The following is a 17,500-nucleotide window of genomic DNA, read 5'->3' on the forward strand; positions in this document are numbered from 1 at the left end:
GTGGCCACTCTTATAAATATCTACCTCTATATGTATATATAGGTAGATATATATACAAATGATTTTATTTTTTGACAACTTGACCACAACTGTGTAGATGTTTAGATGATTTTTAAGCATTTTAAAAATGCGCTGAAAAAAAAACGCGCTAGCAAACTTAAACTAGAAAGAAAATTAAAAAAATAATAATGAAAAAAGAAAACAATTCCTTACAAAAATCAAAAGTATATAAGCACTAAAATAAAACTTGAAAAACTTGAAACGAAAGTTACTTTTTGTTATGTTTTTAATTGCGTTTAAAATAAATTACTCTGAAACTTAACTTTTGAAATGTTTTATTAAAGTTATGCAAAACGCTTTTACAAATTATTTCTAATGGCTGTTTAATGAATGAACAAATTTTATATAAATTATTAAAAAGTTTTATATATATTATTTTTAGATTGTATAAACATTTATTTTTCAAAAAAGTTGCAAGAAAAAAAAAGTCGTTTAAAAAGATAGCATAGTCTATTTAAAATAGTAATTTTAAATCATTTCATGCTCTGATTGGTTAGTTAAGTTAAAATAAAAAAGTTTTAAACAATTCTTTGTAAAAATAGAAACAAAAAATAAAGCAGTTAATTCATTCCATTGCAATGGAAGATTTTATTTAACTTATTCATAATTTAAAGTAACTTTTTTATGTCTTCTAAAAAGATTTTTAGAAAGACATAAAAAAATAGTTTCAAACGTTTATCATAAAAAATACATACCCACATAAATATAAATTAAAATATAACATTATTTGTTAATTTACACAAAATGCATTTATTTTAAACAATCACTATAATTAATTTTTTATTTATTTAAAGCCTTCGCACAAAAGAAAAACTTTAGAGAAGATCAACAATTATAAGTTATTCATTACATAACAATTTTTTATGGCTTTTAAATTGTTAAAACATCAAAACTGCCTCGGTCAAATTGTAAAGAAAAAATTATAAGTGTGGTCAGGATTTAGTCTGGATATTTTTCTCAACTTTTAGTTTTTCCGGATATCCAAAACATTTTCCATACATACAAGTTTGGGTGTATATTTTTGTAATATATTTGTTTTTTTTAACTTTTTCACTAATCACTTATACAAAAATTATAAAAAATTTAGAAAAAAAATTTGAAGAAACTCAGCTAAAAGCAAAATTAAGAGGAAAATAAGGGAAATATATTCTGGATTTTTTCCGGATATTTTACCCAAAAAATTTTCCGAATATAAAAATATGACCTGGAAGATCTATGTAAAATACAAGATTTAGTAAATTGAGAAAAGAAGAGCTTAACATCAGACAGGGCTTTTTTACATTGGCTTCTTGCAATAATAAAAAAGGCATTTGTTCTTAAGAGAGATGTTCTTGTAAAAAACATTAAAAAAATTATTAATGTCTAATAAAGCAACTGTCAAGATGGTGAAAAGTGTGGAGTAGAATGCTTGACTTAAAATTGAAGAGAAGGAATAAAAGCTTCCAAGATTCGCTTTGTGCATACATATTATGGATATAAACATATATGTTTGCTATTTATTTAGATGCTGGAATACAATATCCTTTGAATGTATTGTAAACTTTAGTATTTATATGGTATTTACTGAAAGAGAAAATCATCTGATAGATGTGTGGTGTGACTCTAACAAGACAAGAAAAGAAGGCATATTAGAAAAAACGTTGTATCGAACAACTTTTTTTAGAGAAGATTAAAGTGATTTAGGTATCAGTATGTAGAGAGGTAGTGACTTCAGGAGAAAATGATAGTAGTAGAAGTAAAAAAACTTGAAGAGTGGCAACATAAAAAATGAAGGCTAAAGCCTGATGATTATGATGATGATGATGATAATGATGATGATGATGATGATGATCATCATCATCATCATCATCATCATCATCATCATCATCATCATCATCATCATGGTACTAATGATTATGATGATCATGTTGATCATAATGATTTTTATATATGCATATATATACAAAATATAACATGAATTTTGAATAAAAAAGTATGCTAAGGGTGTATAAATGTTTATGCAGCCCCGGTGACAAACCCAGCCCTGGTCAAATATCAACCCCAGTCACTTACTAGCGATCGCACACTATTCCTGTCCAAGCTTTATTATATAAACTCTATTCCTGTCTAAGTATATTATATATATATATGAGGGATGTGGAGTCCCACAAGGACTTCGGCTTTATATCTCCATTTTTTTCAGGTCTGTAGTGTCTAGAAGCACTAAACATGTTTGTTGACTTATGATTAAGAAAAAAATTCATGAGATTTAATGACTTGGAACTTTTTGTTATTAAACCCGGAGTCCCGGAGTCTTTGCCGCCATTATACCTAAGGACTCCGGGTTAAAAAAATAATTGTTCCTCTTACCTAAAAGTCATTTTTTTTCCTATCAGTAGTCCATAAACTTTTTTATATATTTAGTGCTCTTGGATACCAAAAACTAGGAAGAAGTAATCTTTTTGTGACTTTAAAATCCGGAGTGTTTGGGACTCTCCATTCCTGATATATATATATATATATATATATATATATATATATATATATATATATATATATATATATATATATATATCATATATATATATATATATATATCTACATATATATATATATATATATATATACATATATATATATATATCAATATATATATATATATATATATACGTATATATATATATATATATTTATATATATATATATACATATATATATATATATATATACATATATACAATATATACATATATACATATATATATATATATACATATATATATATATATATATATATATATATATATATATATATATATATATATATATATATATATTTATATATACAGATTTAATGATCCATGAAAAAGATTTGCTTATAAAAAAACTTCAAGATGAGATTAGTGAATGTGACAAGGAAAAGCAAGCTTTATCTGAAAAGATCTTTAAACAAGACCAGCTTTTATTTGATTTACAGAGTAAAAGTTCTTCGAAATCAGAAGAGCAGGTATTTAAAATTATTTCAATCATTTATCATAATAAGTTTTTAATAAATTAGGTGGTTCATTAATTAAATTACAAATTAAATTATCTTTAAATTAAAAATTAAATTACCTTATCTAAGTTAATTCCTAATTACAATATTTTTTTATTCTGAAATACTTCCAACAAGGTTGCAAACAACCGCTATTAAGTTGGGAGTTACTAGAAAAAAAGAAGAGTTATAGAGTAAGGAAATGGTTGACAGAAGACTTGAAAAGTTGAAAGTTGTATGAGTCATGAAAACATGAAGATAGGAGATCCAAAGAGTTGAAGTGCGGAGAAAAAACAAGACAGATAAAAGTTTTTAGAACATGCATGTAGATACAGTAAACAAATATAAACAGATACAGTAAACAAATGAGACTTTGCTAAATGATAAGTCAAATAAGAATGAGTTTTAGTTGATGGAACTAGAGATGATAGTTCCTTTGAGCAGAGCCTATGATTCTCTTTTATACAGTATTTGTAGAAAAGAAAAAGAGATGCAGCTTTAAAATGATGGAAAAAAGACTCAAGCTTAGCAGATAGAGTGGGTTCAACTATGTTTATAATGCCTTTTTGGACCTTGTCTAGAAGAGAAAGAGGATAATTAGAAGAGCCAGCCCAAATATGACAACAGTATTCCATACAGGGACGAATATAAGATTTGTAGAGGTTACAGAATCGAATCAGGAGTAAGAAAATGGCAAGCACGATAAAGAGAAGCAAATTTAGCGGATGCTTATTTAGCAATCGGTTGTATATATGGTTTCCATGAAATGTCAGTAGTAAACAGTAATCCAATAAGATATAAAGAAGATTCAGTGAGAGGATTGCCATTCATTAATATAGGAATGTCGACAGTTTTGTGATAGTTGTTTGCAGTAAAAAACTGAGTTTTTTTTGAATTTATAATTTAGAGTAAAGAGAGAGGGCATTATATTTAAAATTTAATGCCCTCTCTCTCTACTCCTCTGTCAATAACAACAATATTGGCAGAGGGGTAAGTAGAAAAGGGCATGTTCAATTTGATCAGAAATTACATCTAAAAGAGTGTAGTCTTGGGAAGAAGGAGAACAATAAAGAACAAAGAGAAAGGTGATAGAGTGAAGAGGTGCTAAACGGAGACACATTAAAGAATGGTCAAACAATTAGAAGCTGATTTAATGACAAATAGGTTAATTGATGCGTATGTATACCCCCAAGCCAAGCATGTGACTATTGGAGTTTTTGCAAATCAAAGGATAGTACCCATCAACATAGAGCTTTGAAGAAGGAATAGTAGAATTTAAAATTATCACACTAAGAGCAAGCAAGTCTGGTGAACTTTTTCTGGTGAAAGAGATAAGATTCAACTGATGGAAGGTTGCTTTGCAGACCACGAATATTTATAAAAGGTATATTAAAATAGTTAGGTGGTAGGTTTTTTATGTTTAATATTTTGAGTTACTTTTGGCATGATTTAAGTTATGAGAGAACTTAACTCATTCATATATAGAGCATAGCCTCCTAAGCTATGAGGTATGCAATTGGCATAAGCAAAAACCTATGAGTAGAGTCAAGAAGGATTCAGCATTCATTATCCTAGGCAGGAAACAATGTAACGCAGGTTTACATCTACACCAACCTGATAGATGAAGTAGGGGTTCAAGGCTGGTTAGCAAATTTATTTTGCTTACCCCTAAAGTCTTTGCCTAGGAGGCCTCCTACAAGACAGTAGGTGGATGCAGTTAACATCTGCCCAAATTGAGTATTTATATTGAGACTCCATCTCTAACCTTTACTCAACCAAGAGCCCTAAGGCAGGGGACTTTTAGTTCAGACTTTGTTTCTTTTAGCCTTTGCTTAAAAAAACGCACTCTTTAAGGAAGCAGGGCATGAAAAAGGTACAACTGGTTTAAATGATACCAGTAGCAGGGTTATCGTGATGATCCTGAACCTGACCTGACCTGACCTGGAATAATTAAATAAAGCTAGTTCCTGGAAACAGTACCTTAAAACATTAGGTATGATATTTTGGAAATGCACTAGGAAAAAATATTACAGTTAGCAAATATTAGAGATTATGGTGAAGGTAGGTTTATAGTTGGAGTAACTAGTTAGTTGTTGAGCTCACGCTGCATCAAAACAGATTTAAACATAACATTTAAACATTTAAATACAACACAAACAAACATAAAGTAACTTCCAGGTGAGTAAACACTGTGCCAGAGGTTCAGATAGACATCAGACACAAACATACAGGTTCAGAAACAAACATAAAGGTTCAGACACAAATATGCATATAAACATAAAGAGACAGAACACAAGCATACATAAAGTAACTTCAGGTAAATAAACACTGCAGGTTCAAAGAAAACAAACATACGGAAAGTAACTTACGCATGAGTCTACACTGCGCCAGAGGTTTAGTCAAAACACAAACATGCATATAAAGTAGATTACAGATATGCTAAAACAGTAACTAAGGCATCTCCAACTATATTAAAGACACAAAAAATAAATTGAAAAAAATTGTATATATATTACTATAAGCATGACCAATATTAAATAGTACTGATGACAGGAAGCAAACTCCTTCCAGCCTTTGCTTAGAAAACCAATTCTTCAAGGCAGCTGGACATGGAACAGGTTGCAGTGGGTTACATGTTACCAGTATCAGGGTGATCATCATTTAGTAGCTAACATATACAGTTACGTATATTAGTAACAGTTTAAAGTTTTTTTTTTTATAGTACATTATAATAGTTATGCGTATAAATCTGTTATTTCTCCTCTCTTGCATGGTTCAGATTTTGTTACCTCACCTAAAGACAAAGTTGTGTTGTTTGCTAAGAACTTTTCATCAATCTCATCTCTTGATTCCACTAATCACATCCTACCTGATATAGCCAACAAACAGGTTGATTCAATGCTTGACATTCGCATCACTCCAGTTTCTATATCTAAAGTAATTTCCTGCTCAGACTCTTCTACAGCTTGTGGTCCAGACAACATGTCTGTTTTAGTCTTGCAGAAGTGTTCTCAGGAGCTGTCGCCTATTCTTTCATAATTATTTAACAAGTACTACAGCATGGCACTTTCAGTGAACTTTAACTCAGATAAAACCTAATTTTTTTCAGCTAATCATTATGGTAAAAATCTAGATCTTCTTATTTTTACGAACGATAATGTACTCAATGAGTCATCTACCCTTCATCTTCAAGTATTAACTTTTACTTCTGATTTTTCTTGGAAACCATATATCAAATCCATTGCAAAATTATTATCTGCTAAGGTTACATCTCTTTATCTTGCTCGCCACTTTCATACTCCTGGTTCTATTCTTTATCTCAATAAATCTCAAATCCGTCCTTATTGCCATATCTGGAGTGGATCTTCAAATGATGTACTTTCTCTTTCAGACAAAGTGCAAAAATGCGTAGTAAACATAGTCATACTTTTGAAGCCAAACTTCAACTATTGTCGCATTGTTGTGATGTTGCTTCTCTTTCTCTATTCTATAAATAGTATAAAGGGCGTTGCTCTAAAGAGCTAGCGTTTCTTGTGCCATCTACTAAAGTTCATTCTTGTGTTACTTGTCATTCAATTAAGTCTCATCCTTTTACTTTTATTCATCTAGTTTTTTTCCTTGAACATTAGTTCTTTGGAATTCTCTCCCTTCATCTTGTTTTCCTGATTCACATAATTTGCAATTTTTTAAATTGTCAGTTAAGTTGTCTTGCTTTATAAACTTCATCTTTTATTAGAGTTGGAAGTTATTCTTCCAGTAACTCTAATAGTGGTTGCTTGCAGCGTTGTTGGAAGTAAAGATGTTTAAAAAAAAAATTAACAAAAAAATAAAAAAAATAAATAAATATTTGTAAACACATAATTTAAATATATGTAAATACAAAATATAAATAAATCTAAATACAAATATAAATAAATGTAAATACAAAATACAAATATATGTAAATACAAAGTATAAATATGTGTACAGACAAAATATAGTATATGTAAATACGAAATATAAATATATCTAAAATCTAATCAAAATTATATAAATTTACTCTCATCAAAAGTAGAATTTTAGATCTAATTGTTCAAAATTTTTTATATTTAATATTTTTTATAACAGATGGTAATAGAAAGTTAGAAAAATAATAAATAGTTAGAAATAATAAATAAGTAAAATGTTAAAAAAATAAAAAACTGCTTTGACATACTAGTGTTTTATAAAAAACAATTTTTATTAAAAAAATAACAGCTAGGTAAAAAGATAAATTCAACCGGAAATAAGCTAAAACTTCGTTATTAAAGACATGTTAACTGCATGAATATCATACTAACTGGTAACAATATAATAAAATTATATTGTTACCAGTTAGTATGATATTCATGCAGTTAACATGTCTTTAATAACGAAGTTTTAGCTTATTTAACGAAGTTATTAGCTTATTATATATATATATATATATATATATATATATATATATATATATATATATATATATATATATATATATATATATATATATATATATATATATATATATATATATATATATATATATATATATATATATATATATATATATATATATATATATATATATATATATATATATATATATATATATATATATTATAGAAAATGCAAGAAATATTTTTTTTATTGCAGTTAGTATTAAACTTGGAATCAACAGATATTGAACTAAAATTTTAACCAAACAATCTATGCTAGGTAGTTGATATTACTTAGCATTGGTATCTAGATAACACATAAATTAAGAAAAGTAAAATGATCATAAAAAAGTATGACAAAACTAATGCAAGTATATGTGTGTGTGTGTGTATACAGAGAGAGAGAAGAAACTTTTGTTTTATAATTACAGCTTTAAAGTGACAACAAAAAATTTGGTGAAAATTAAGTGAAAATTAAATTAAATAAAGATTTATTTATAAAAGATACTCAAGTAGTAAATTAGTAACAAGTAACAAATTAACTCAAGTAACAAATTAAATATATTTTTTAATTTCTTTAGATATTAATGTTAGAGAAAAATATCAATGAGCTAAAGTTACAACATGAGGATGAGCAAAAAACTATGGCTAATGAAGTAAATATGATTTAAAATTTACTTAACATAACATTTATAATTATAAAGTGATTTTTTTCCTTTTTCTTTGCATATTTACTTTCCTTAAGCGAAGTGGATCACTACATTTGAGTAGATAACTAATTTTTATATTTAACTTTATACTTGATACAACCCTCTCTTAACCCTTAATAACAAAACACAGACCCAGAAAATGAATCACCCTTAACAACAAAACACAGACCCAGAAAGTCAAGTGAATATGGCAAGGAATGTGATGAAGAATAAATACTTTATCTCTAGCTTCCGATGAAAGTGCATTACTATCATACAACTAGTAATATAATGGAATTGTGATGCAGTAATTTTTTTTAAACAGGTAATTGTATACATAGTGGTGTAGTGGTAGAGTGTTTACTTCTTAAGCTTGAAGAAGTATAAAGTTAGATCCCTGGTAGTGGATGTGATGGAGATCCATTAAATGTAGCACATCCCTGTTACTACATTTAACTTGTTTCTCCGTGCTGTCTTGTTTTTCAAGGGTACTGTTTTGCAGTTATAAAGTTGACAGGTTTGTCACATCAAAAAGGTTTGTAACAAAAATTAAAAAGAGTTTTGATGATTTACTGTAATAACAGTAATTAGTTAAAAAAGTAAAAGTTTGAAACTGTCCAAGTAGAAAATGTCTAGCAGAAGTTAGCGTAACAAAAAAATTGATTAAAGGCATCTGTGCTGTATGTCTGAAAAATATTAATTTTTAGTTTTTGGGATATTTGGAAGTGATGTATGTAAATTTTGACTTTTGACATATGTTTTCCTATTTAAGATGATATGAAATGATACAGAAGAAGTTGAAATGATACTAAAGTGATATAACATGAGAACTAGTATTTTGAGACACGTTGTTTAGATTATAAATTAGAATTTAATTTTCTGTTTTCAGTTACTTAAAATACTTGAAACATAAAACACTTGAATTAATTTTATTGAATTTTAGTTTATAAAAATAGTTTTGTGAAATATTTCTTTTAATCTTTTAAATTTTCTTTAATTTTTTTTTTAGTTTTGATAGATATAATCAACTCTTTTAACTAAATTGCTTAAAGATATTTCAGATTGATTATTTTTTATAACAACAACCAAGGTGTTAGCCAGCCCAATGGCTCCGCGTAAAACACGCGGTTTAAATTTCCAGAAATTCAATGACTTTTTTTTTTTTTGAAGGAATAGGACAATTTTAATAAAAATTCGCAATAATTTATAAAACAGTAACAATAAATGTTCCCAATATCAATAATTGATTTTTAGTTGATTTCAAATGTTTGGTTAAACAGTTTTTTATTTAATTTTCTTTAGAAAATAGCATTACAGAAAAGTATCAGTGAGTTAAAACTGCAGCTTGAGGATGAGCGAAAAATAATGACTGCTGAGGTTTCACTTTTTTCCTGAAATAATATTGTTAGTTAATATTATGCATATGATCTCATTATTGGTAAATATCTTTATTGGTTTTAGGTAGCAAATCAGTATGATGTAGCATCCAAATTACGGGATGAACTTTCAGAATGTAAAATTAAGTTTGAAGATACTGTAAAGCAGGTTAAAAGTTATTGTAATCAACATATGTCAAATAAAAATTGGTAGAACTGGTTTTTTTATTATAAATTTGCCAAAAATTGTTAATTTAAAAAAAAAAAATTGTAAAAACTACAAGTGTCAGTAAAGATAATATAAAAAAACCTTGGTAAATAAAGCCTGACAGAACAAGGCAAAGAAACCTCTATGTTGATTCTACTTAGTCAAATGATTATATTCAAACTGTTTGCTAAAATAGCAATCCAAACAAGAAATTTCCTTATAAATTTGGCTTGGTTCTTATGTTGGCATAATCAAGTGACAATGTCAGTTCATTTGAATAATACAAGTCATTACTGGCAAGGAGCTAATTGCTTAATGTGATGTATCTCTACATTACTAATAAAGTATTTTAAAATTTTGTAATCATTACGAAATTTATGCAAACAAGCCTCATGTCTTTGTTTGTGCTTTTTTTTTTTTTTTGCTTTTATTTTTATATAAAGTAGGTTTCCTCATATTTCTCATTCTTGAAATGGTTTTGTGAACTTTTTAAACAAGCTCTTCACTTTGTTATCGGACACTTTTGAGCATTTTTTTTTTGAAGCAGTAATGAGAACTATTTTTCCTTTTTGTCTTTTAAGTGGTTTTTTTGATTCTTGAGGTCAGAAATCTCTATAAACAGTTTTGGAGCAATCTTTAACCAAGAATTGGTTTGCTACAAACAATTTTTGTCAACGTTTTTATCATAATATTTGTGTAAACTTAAAGATATAATGAAATCTTTTTTTTTTCTTTTTTTCACTTTTCTTTCCAGAAATTGAATATCATCAACTTTTATTACAAATGTTTCATTTCCATACATCATGACACTATGGACACATGTGATGTATAACTCTTTAATTGTACAGTTTTTGCTGTTATAATTATAAATGGTTCATTGATCTTAACCTAGATATACTTCAAAATTTTAATTGTGGTTACAACCTTGGTTGTAAAGCTTCATGTTTTAGAGTTATAGAGTTAAGAGAGACTGGCTACCGCAATTTAAAAAAAAAGGAAAATTAATAAAGCCTTCTGTAGTGGCCCTTAAACCTTGGGGAAGTGAACATTAAAAATAATGATAGTAATAACAAAAAGTTACTAACACTTCACCTTTCTACCACTATTTATTTAAATCTTTTTTTTGATTTCTCTGTATTTAAAAAATTCATTTTTTTAAAAAAATCAACTCAATCAAATTTTTTATTTATTTGGAAGATATACTTGGTTATAAGATATTTACAATAGAAGATATACTTGGGTATAAGATATTTACAATATAAGATACAACAGAGGTAAATTGGGTAAAAGGAATTTTGAAAAAATGTAAAAGCTGTTAAAAGTAATAAAAAAAAGTATTTTTATATTATCAGGTTCGATTTCAAGGAGAAATTATTGTTAATTTACGAAAGGACATGAAAGTGTGCGAGCAACAAAATATGGAGTACAGAAATAAACTTCTTACTCTAGAAGCAACCTTAGAAGAAAATTCTCTTGAGGTTAATAATTTTCTTTCATTTACTTAATAAATAAAGAGGTAAATTTATAAAACTTTATGTAGTTATTTGATCTTTTTGATCTTATGGTAATAATGATAAAAACAATTTGGAATTTTAAATGTTTTAGACTGCAATTTCTCAAGTTTCTCAGGAAAAATATAATTATAATGGAGATGATATAAAAAAAGTAAATGATAATGGAGATGATATAAAAAAAGCAAATGAAGGTGAAGATGAACAGAAATCATTTGATGAAATTGATGTAGATGATCAGAAACTGTCATCTACTGAAAATGTGGAGAGTTTAGTAAGTTTAGTTTTCATAGCTATTATATAGCGTATTTTAATGATAAAACAAATATTTTTAAAACATAAATATTTCTACTTCAGCATGCTAGAATAACAAACCTTCTTAAAGTGCTTGTGTAAAAACTGTTGAAATTATTAAATTACTAAAATAACTGGCTCTCACAATTTTCTGAGTAATGTGGAGTTTTTTTCAAACATTCTGAAAATTCATATACTTTTTTTATTAACGCATAAAAATCAAGTTAATTGTTAACTTACCCTCTTATTTTGCACTAAAGATTGTTATGATCTCACAACTATTCCACCAAATAAGTTCCACCAATTGGTATCCACCAATTAAATTAATTTCTCTGTCCTCACAGTGGTTTAAAAACATGGATTTTTTTACAGCTACATAATTTTTTTTTATTAATATATTACAAAATTTTATGGTATTGAGTCTTAATCTTCCTTGTTGCAGTAATCTTTCTTATTGCAGTAATCTTCATTGTTGCAGTAATCTTCATTGTTGCAGTAATCTTCATTGTTGCAGTAATCTTCCTTGTTGTATTAATCTTCAGTATCAGAATAAAAATATTTAGTCCTAAAATATTTTTATTGTGGTATATTATTTATATTGGTTTTTATATTGGATTTGAGCAGATGCTATCTACATATAAAGTAATTCTAATGAGACAAAAAAAAAATTTTTTATTCTTTTAAGAAAAACTGTCTGCACTTAAGTTGGTGTTTAAAAACTTATAGTTTGAAAAATATATACAAAAAAATATCCATCTGCTAGGGCTTCAGTGCATACATTAACTTTCATTTTAGACAGGTATCTTCTAGATATGAAGGACATCTATTGCGCCAAAAAAAAATTTCAATTACGGTTTTTTTTCTTTTTAAGCAGGTTTTTATGGTTGCTATGGCTTTTAAGATTTTTATAGTGCCATTGTCTTATTTAAATCAAGAGTTTATAAAAGAAAAAACTCTTGGAAGACCTAAAATAATTTAAAAACAAATTTCTATCATTAGTTGCCAAATATTTTGTATGGCTGCATTTACTTAGATTTATTAAGTTGTTATTTTTGTTATATTTTGTATGGCTGCATTTACTTAGATTGTTATTTTTGTTATAGTTATTATTGTAGTTATTATTTTTAAAACAAATTTAAAAAAAAAAATTTAAAGAGTTTAAAGGATAGAGCACAATATTTTTGATGAGTACTATATTTTTTTATCAAATTAACATAACATTTAAAAAAAGAATTTTCTTAACAATTTTTTTTTCTTTTTTTTTATTAATTATTAATCTTAATTTAATTTTATGTAGGAATTTAGTTTTAATTTTTTTGCTGTTTGCAATTAGTGAATTATATTTAGCATTCAATTAGTTAAAGCTCAAAAAAAAGTATTGCGCCACATTGAATGAACTTATTTAATAATTCATTTTTAAATTAACAAAGTTTTGAAAAGCTGAGAAAGTAACTTCAATTATTTATAGTTATACTAGTATCTATGTAGTTTTTTGTATTTATATATTTAAATATAACTTTTTAAAAATATCATAATAAATATTGTAATTTAAACAAATCTTGCTATGAAACAATAAAATATGATAGCAAGAAGGTAAAACAAGTAGCAACAGCAAGTTTATTCACAAGTTCCTCAATTATTTAAACTTTGAACAATTATATACTTAATTATTAAACATGAATTCATGTAGCAAAATTTTTGAAGCATGTCATATGTTATATGAGAGCATCAAAAGTTGCATGGTATATGACAGGCAACATAAAAATCATTTTAAATTAAATGTTTTATGATGTCAATGTTAGTGGCTACAAGTCTTTTTCATGTTTGAAATGGCGGCATGTTTTTTCATTAGGAATTGTATTTATGAATCCTTATTCATAACGGTTGAGGAGAGCAATTGTAAACACATAAAAATAGCGATTAACCAACTTTTCCTTTGGCCATTTAGTTAGTTTTAAACTCAAAATGATAACTTTAAAAGAATACGCAATTGATAGAGTATGTAATATTTTAATATATAATTTATATAATATAGTATGTAATATATTATTAGTTTACCATTTTTTAAATGTTTTTCCATAAAATATTTAAAAAACCATTTAATTGACACTAATTGAAAGTTATTTTTTTTAAAAACTTGATAATGGTTCTCTTAAAATTGCTCATTAAATCTGTTACAATCTCATTTTGTATGGTTTTACAAGCAGCATTAAAAAAAAATATTTCTTTTTACTTGACTAATAGCTTAAGCAAGCTTTTATATAGAATGTGCTTCTTTTTTTTAAAAATAAAGTAAAAAAAAAAAGAAAAACTTATGCAAGCGATTTGTCTTAAATACTTGTAAATGACTTTTTACATATTTTTTATTTAGTTAATTCAATTTCAAACCTTTTTAACATAGGAATAAAATTTATACAAAAAACTTTTATAATTATAAAGACATTGTTAACTTATTTATTATCACACAATGTACAGAATGTAAAATTTACAAAAACATAGAGTTTTGAGAAAAAGTCTTGGATTTTCACTCAACTGTAATAATTGACAGCTTCTTGGTTTTATAATGGAAAAACTTCTGAAATGATTTATTCCTTAAACATAAAGAAAAATAAACATAGAGAAAATGTGGTATTTTGACACATTTGACAATTTTCAACAAGTAAGCAATTTTTATGGTAATAGTTAAACAAAGCAATTTTTATAATTGTTATCTAAAGTTTTCACTGCACTTTTATTTTTTCATTAGTATGGATTTATAATTTTAATGAATTTAAATATTTATATAAAAGTTTAAATACTTTTATTTAGTAATGTAATTTTTTTAGTGGAAATTATCCTTATATCTGCAGATCAGTGATAATTTTATTATTACAGAAATATCTGATCCAAACCATCAGGGTGGTAATTGTGTTTAAAATCTTCAAGTCCCTTATTTTGCATAGGCTCTCAACTTTTGATTCCATAAGGAAAGTATACAGGAGCTGCACTCTGAGTTCAAAAATGGTAGGCTACCTGAGTTCAAAAATGGTAGACTACCTGACTCAAAAAGTCTTGTAGTCTATCATTTTGCACCTTATTGAATTATTTTGAAAACTAGTTAGTAACTACGAGTTCAATTATAAAGTTTTTCGTATAAATAAATTGTTTTAATAAATATTTATAATGGCCATAGTGTTAAACTGTTTACACCAGGGTTGGCACCCAAAAATCCAAACCCAAAAACCCAAGAGCAAAAACCCACCAAAAACCCAACTTAATGGGTTTTTGGTCTTAAATTTTTTATTTATAATTGTTATATTCATAAATTAGTTTCCATTCACACTCAAGATTTGATGCTGCTCAAAAATTGTTCTAAAAATAAGAAGTTTAGTGAATCATAAATGAGAATTTATTTTATTTGGAGCAGTAATATTAAAACTTAAAGGTTTAAAACAAAGTTATTTAACAATTTAGCCATCAGCAATTGTGCATCTTGACCTTAATGTATGTAAATTCGTACAAGCATTTTTGCTTTTCCTCTTCCCAGAAGATTCCTAAATTTGCTCCAAATAATGCTAAAGGATGAGAAAAATCTTTTAATGGACTAGCTGGACAAATGCAATGTCGTTATAATCTTGCAAAACTTGCAGGTAATTTAGAAAACTTTCCTTTATTTCTATAATTTTCCACCACTTTGTTCCTGATTTTGTGCTTTTTACACTATCATTGAATAAATATGTTGGGTAGCAAATCTTTTTTTACTTTAAATGTTTAGTGGCCTGGCATAAATTCAGGATAGACTTTATTCAACCATTCCTCAGCTTCTTCTTCTTGACTTCTATCCAAAGTTAATAAGTAAAGTTATATGAGTAGTAAACTTAAAAAAAAAAATTTTTTCTGTATTTATTTTAATTTGATCAGATGCAAGTTTTTAATTTTTATTACAATTATACAGTTGCCTTTATTATTTTTTGTTATATTTTGGATCTGTTAAGTTGGCCAGAAAATGATATGAAATCATTACTTTTTGAAAATCTCTTTAAAATATCATCTTTGTATCATCTTGGATACTATGAGCAATTGTGAAATCATTACTGTACTCCAATCATCTTGAATTAGGGTAACATCACAATTATCATCAAGATCATCTTTCATTAAATTGATTACTTCTTCATTTACCTTTACTAAGAGTTCTGAAGATATCTGTTTTCTATTTGGGGGCTTGCACTCAGGTCTAAATATTTTAAACAGCTTGGTAGTCAAGTCAGGATTTTCTACTATGTTAAATGGTATATTTATTGAAAAAAAAACCTTGCAATTTGCATATACAGTTCATTCTTTTTATTACTTGTTGCTGTAGTTTGATTACTTGTTGTTGTAGCAACAAATTTAGAAATGCATGTTTGCCATTGCATTGTCATTGCAGTTGAATAAACTATTAACGAATAAGAAGAATCACTAATAAAGCTTAAACGATCTTGATCATTATTTTCGGACTGGTTAGACTTGTTTGATGCTGCAGATGTAGATGGCCTTGACTCTAAAACTGATATTGCTAAATACTTCTGCAGAGTCATTAGCGCATCTTTTTTCTTTCTTCTGGATTTATCAAAATGGATCTTAACTCTATTTTTTTAAATATGCTTACTTTGCAATAATTACATATTACTTAATTTGGTTGATCACTAAATATGGTCACTTCATTCCACCCACTAGCCTAATTTCTTCCCTCTGATTGATACTTTGACATGTTAATGTCAAATGAAAACCTATAATCTACTTATATTTTAAATTTAACTAGAAAGATAACTCAAATACAAAAGCTTAATAATCAGATTTAAAAAATTGAAAAATAGCTTTTAAGTAACTACCAAACTTTGTTACTAAAGATTTATACCAAACTTTATTAAGAACCCAAAAACCCAATAACCTACCCAAAAACCCAGTTGGGTTGGGTTTTTGCCAACCCTGGTTTACACTACCTTTTTTATATTCATATATTTTTATATTCATTTAAATGAATATAATTCTCTCAACAAATGAATAAAAGTAAAAAAATATCAGATTAAAAAAAAAAAATGGAATTTTCATTGCTTTCAATAATCTTTCTATTTAGGTATCTTTACACTGCTAAGTACTTTGAATTCACTAGTGTTTGTACTCATTTATTTATCCTGTTTTTCAACTATTCTTCTTTTTTGATGTTTTACTCTCTTTTTTACTTCCTTGTAGCTCCGATTTTATTATTTTAAATAGTGGTTGCAGCCCTTTTGAATTTGTTCAAATAAATCTGAATTGGTGATTTTTTAAAACAGTCTAAAAATTATTACACATGAAATACAAGTACAACTATGTTTTTAAAAGTTATTACATGTGAAATACAAGTTACAAGTTACAAGTTGAAATACAACTGTGTTTCAAAATAGTTAAAGTTATTAAATTAAAAGTTAAAAATTTAAAAGTAGAAGCTGAAGAATAAAGTTTTAAAAAGAAGTTGAAGAATGTTATAAGTAGAAGCTGAAGAATAAAGTTTTAAAAAGAAGTTGAAGAATGTTATAAGTAGAAGCTGAAGAATAAAGTTTTAAAAAGAAGTTGAAGAATGTTATAAGTAGAAGCTGAAGAATAAAGTTTTAAAAAGAAGTTGAAGAATGTTATAAGTAGAAGCTGAAGAATAAAGTTTAAAAAAAGAAGTTGAAGAATAAAGTTTGAAAGAAAAAGCAAAAATATGTTTAAAAGAAGTAATAAATATAGAAGAATAAATTTTAGATTATGAAGTAGAAGAGTTGAAATTAAAATCAAAGAAAAAAATATGCATAAAAGCATATCAAAAAATAATAAAATATATTAAGAAATATATTAAAAAAAATTAAAAATATATTTAAAAAAAAGAGTAAAAATTATTTAACTATTTTGTAGATCATATTCTAGATTTTTCTA

General features: G+C 26.5%; 1 protein-coding gene across 7 annotated transcripts in view; it reads left to right on the top strand.

The window, feature by feature from the left end:
• LOC105844548 (golgin subfamily B member 1) overlaps positions 1-17,500 on the top strand; it is a 104,418-nt gene that overhangs the window by 24,902 nt on the left and 62,016 nt on the right. For all 7 annotated transcript variants that reach the window (XM_065818934.1, XM_065818937.1, XM_065818936.1 and 4 more), the window contains exons 7-12: positions 2,889-3,046; positions 8,088-8,162; positions 9,498-9,572; positions 9,657-9,740; positions 11,132-11,257; positions 11,385-11,564. In XM_065818934.1, the coding sequence (XP_065675006.1) occupies positions 2,889-3,046; positions 8,088-8,162; positions 9,498-9,572; positions 9,657-9,740; positions 11,132-11,257; positions 11,385-11,564 (698 nt within the window). The remainder of the gene's footprint in view (positions 1-2,888; positions 3,047-8,087; positions 8,163-9,497; positions 9,573-9,656; positions 9,741-11,131; positions 11,258-11,384; positions 11,565-17,500) is intronic.

The sequence above is a fragment of the Hydra vulgaris genome, chromosome 15, assembly GCF_038396675.1.
Source record: "Hydra vulgaris chromosome 15, alternate assembly HydraT2T_AEP".
NCBI lineage: Eukaryota > Metazoa > Cnidaria > Hydrozoa > Anthoathecata > Hydridae > Hydra > Hydra vulgaris.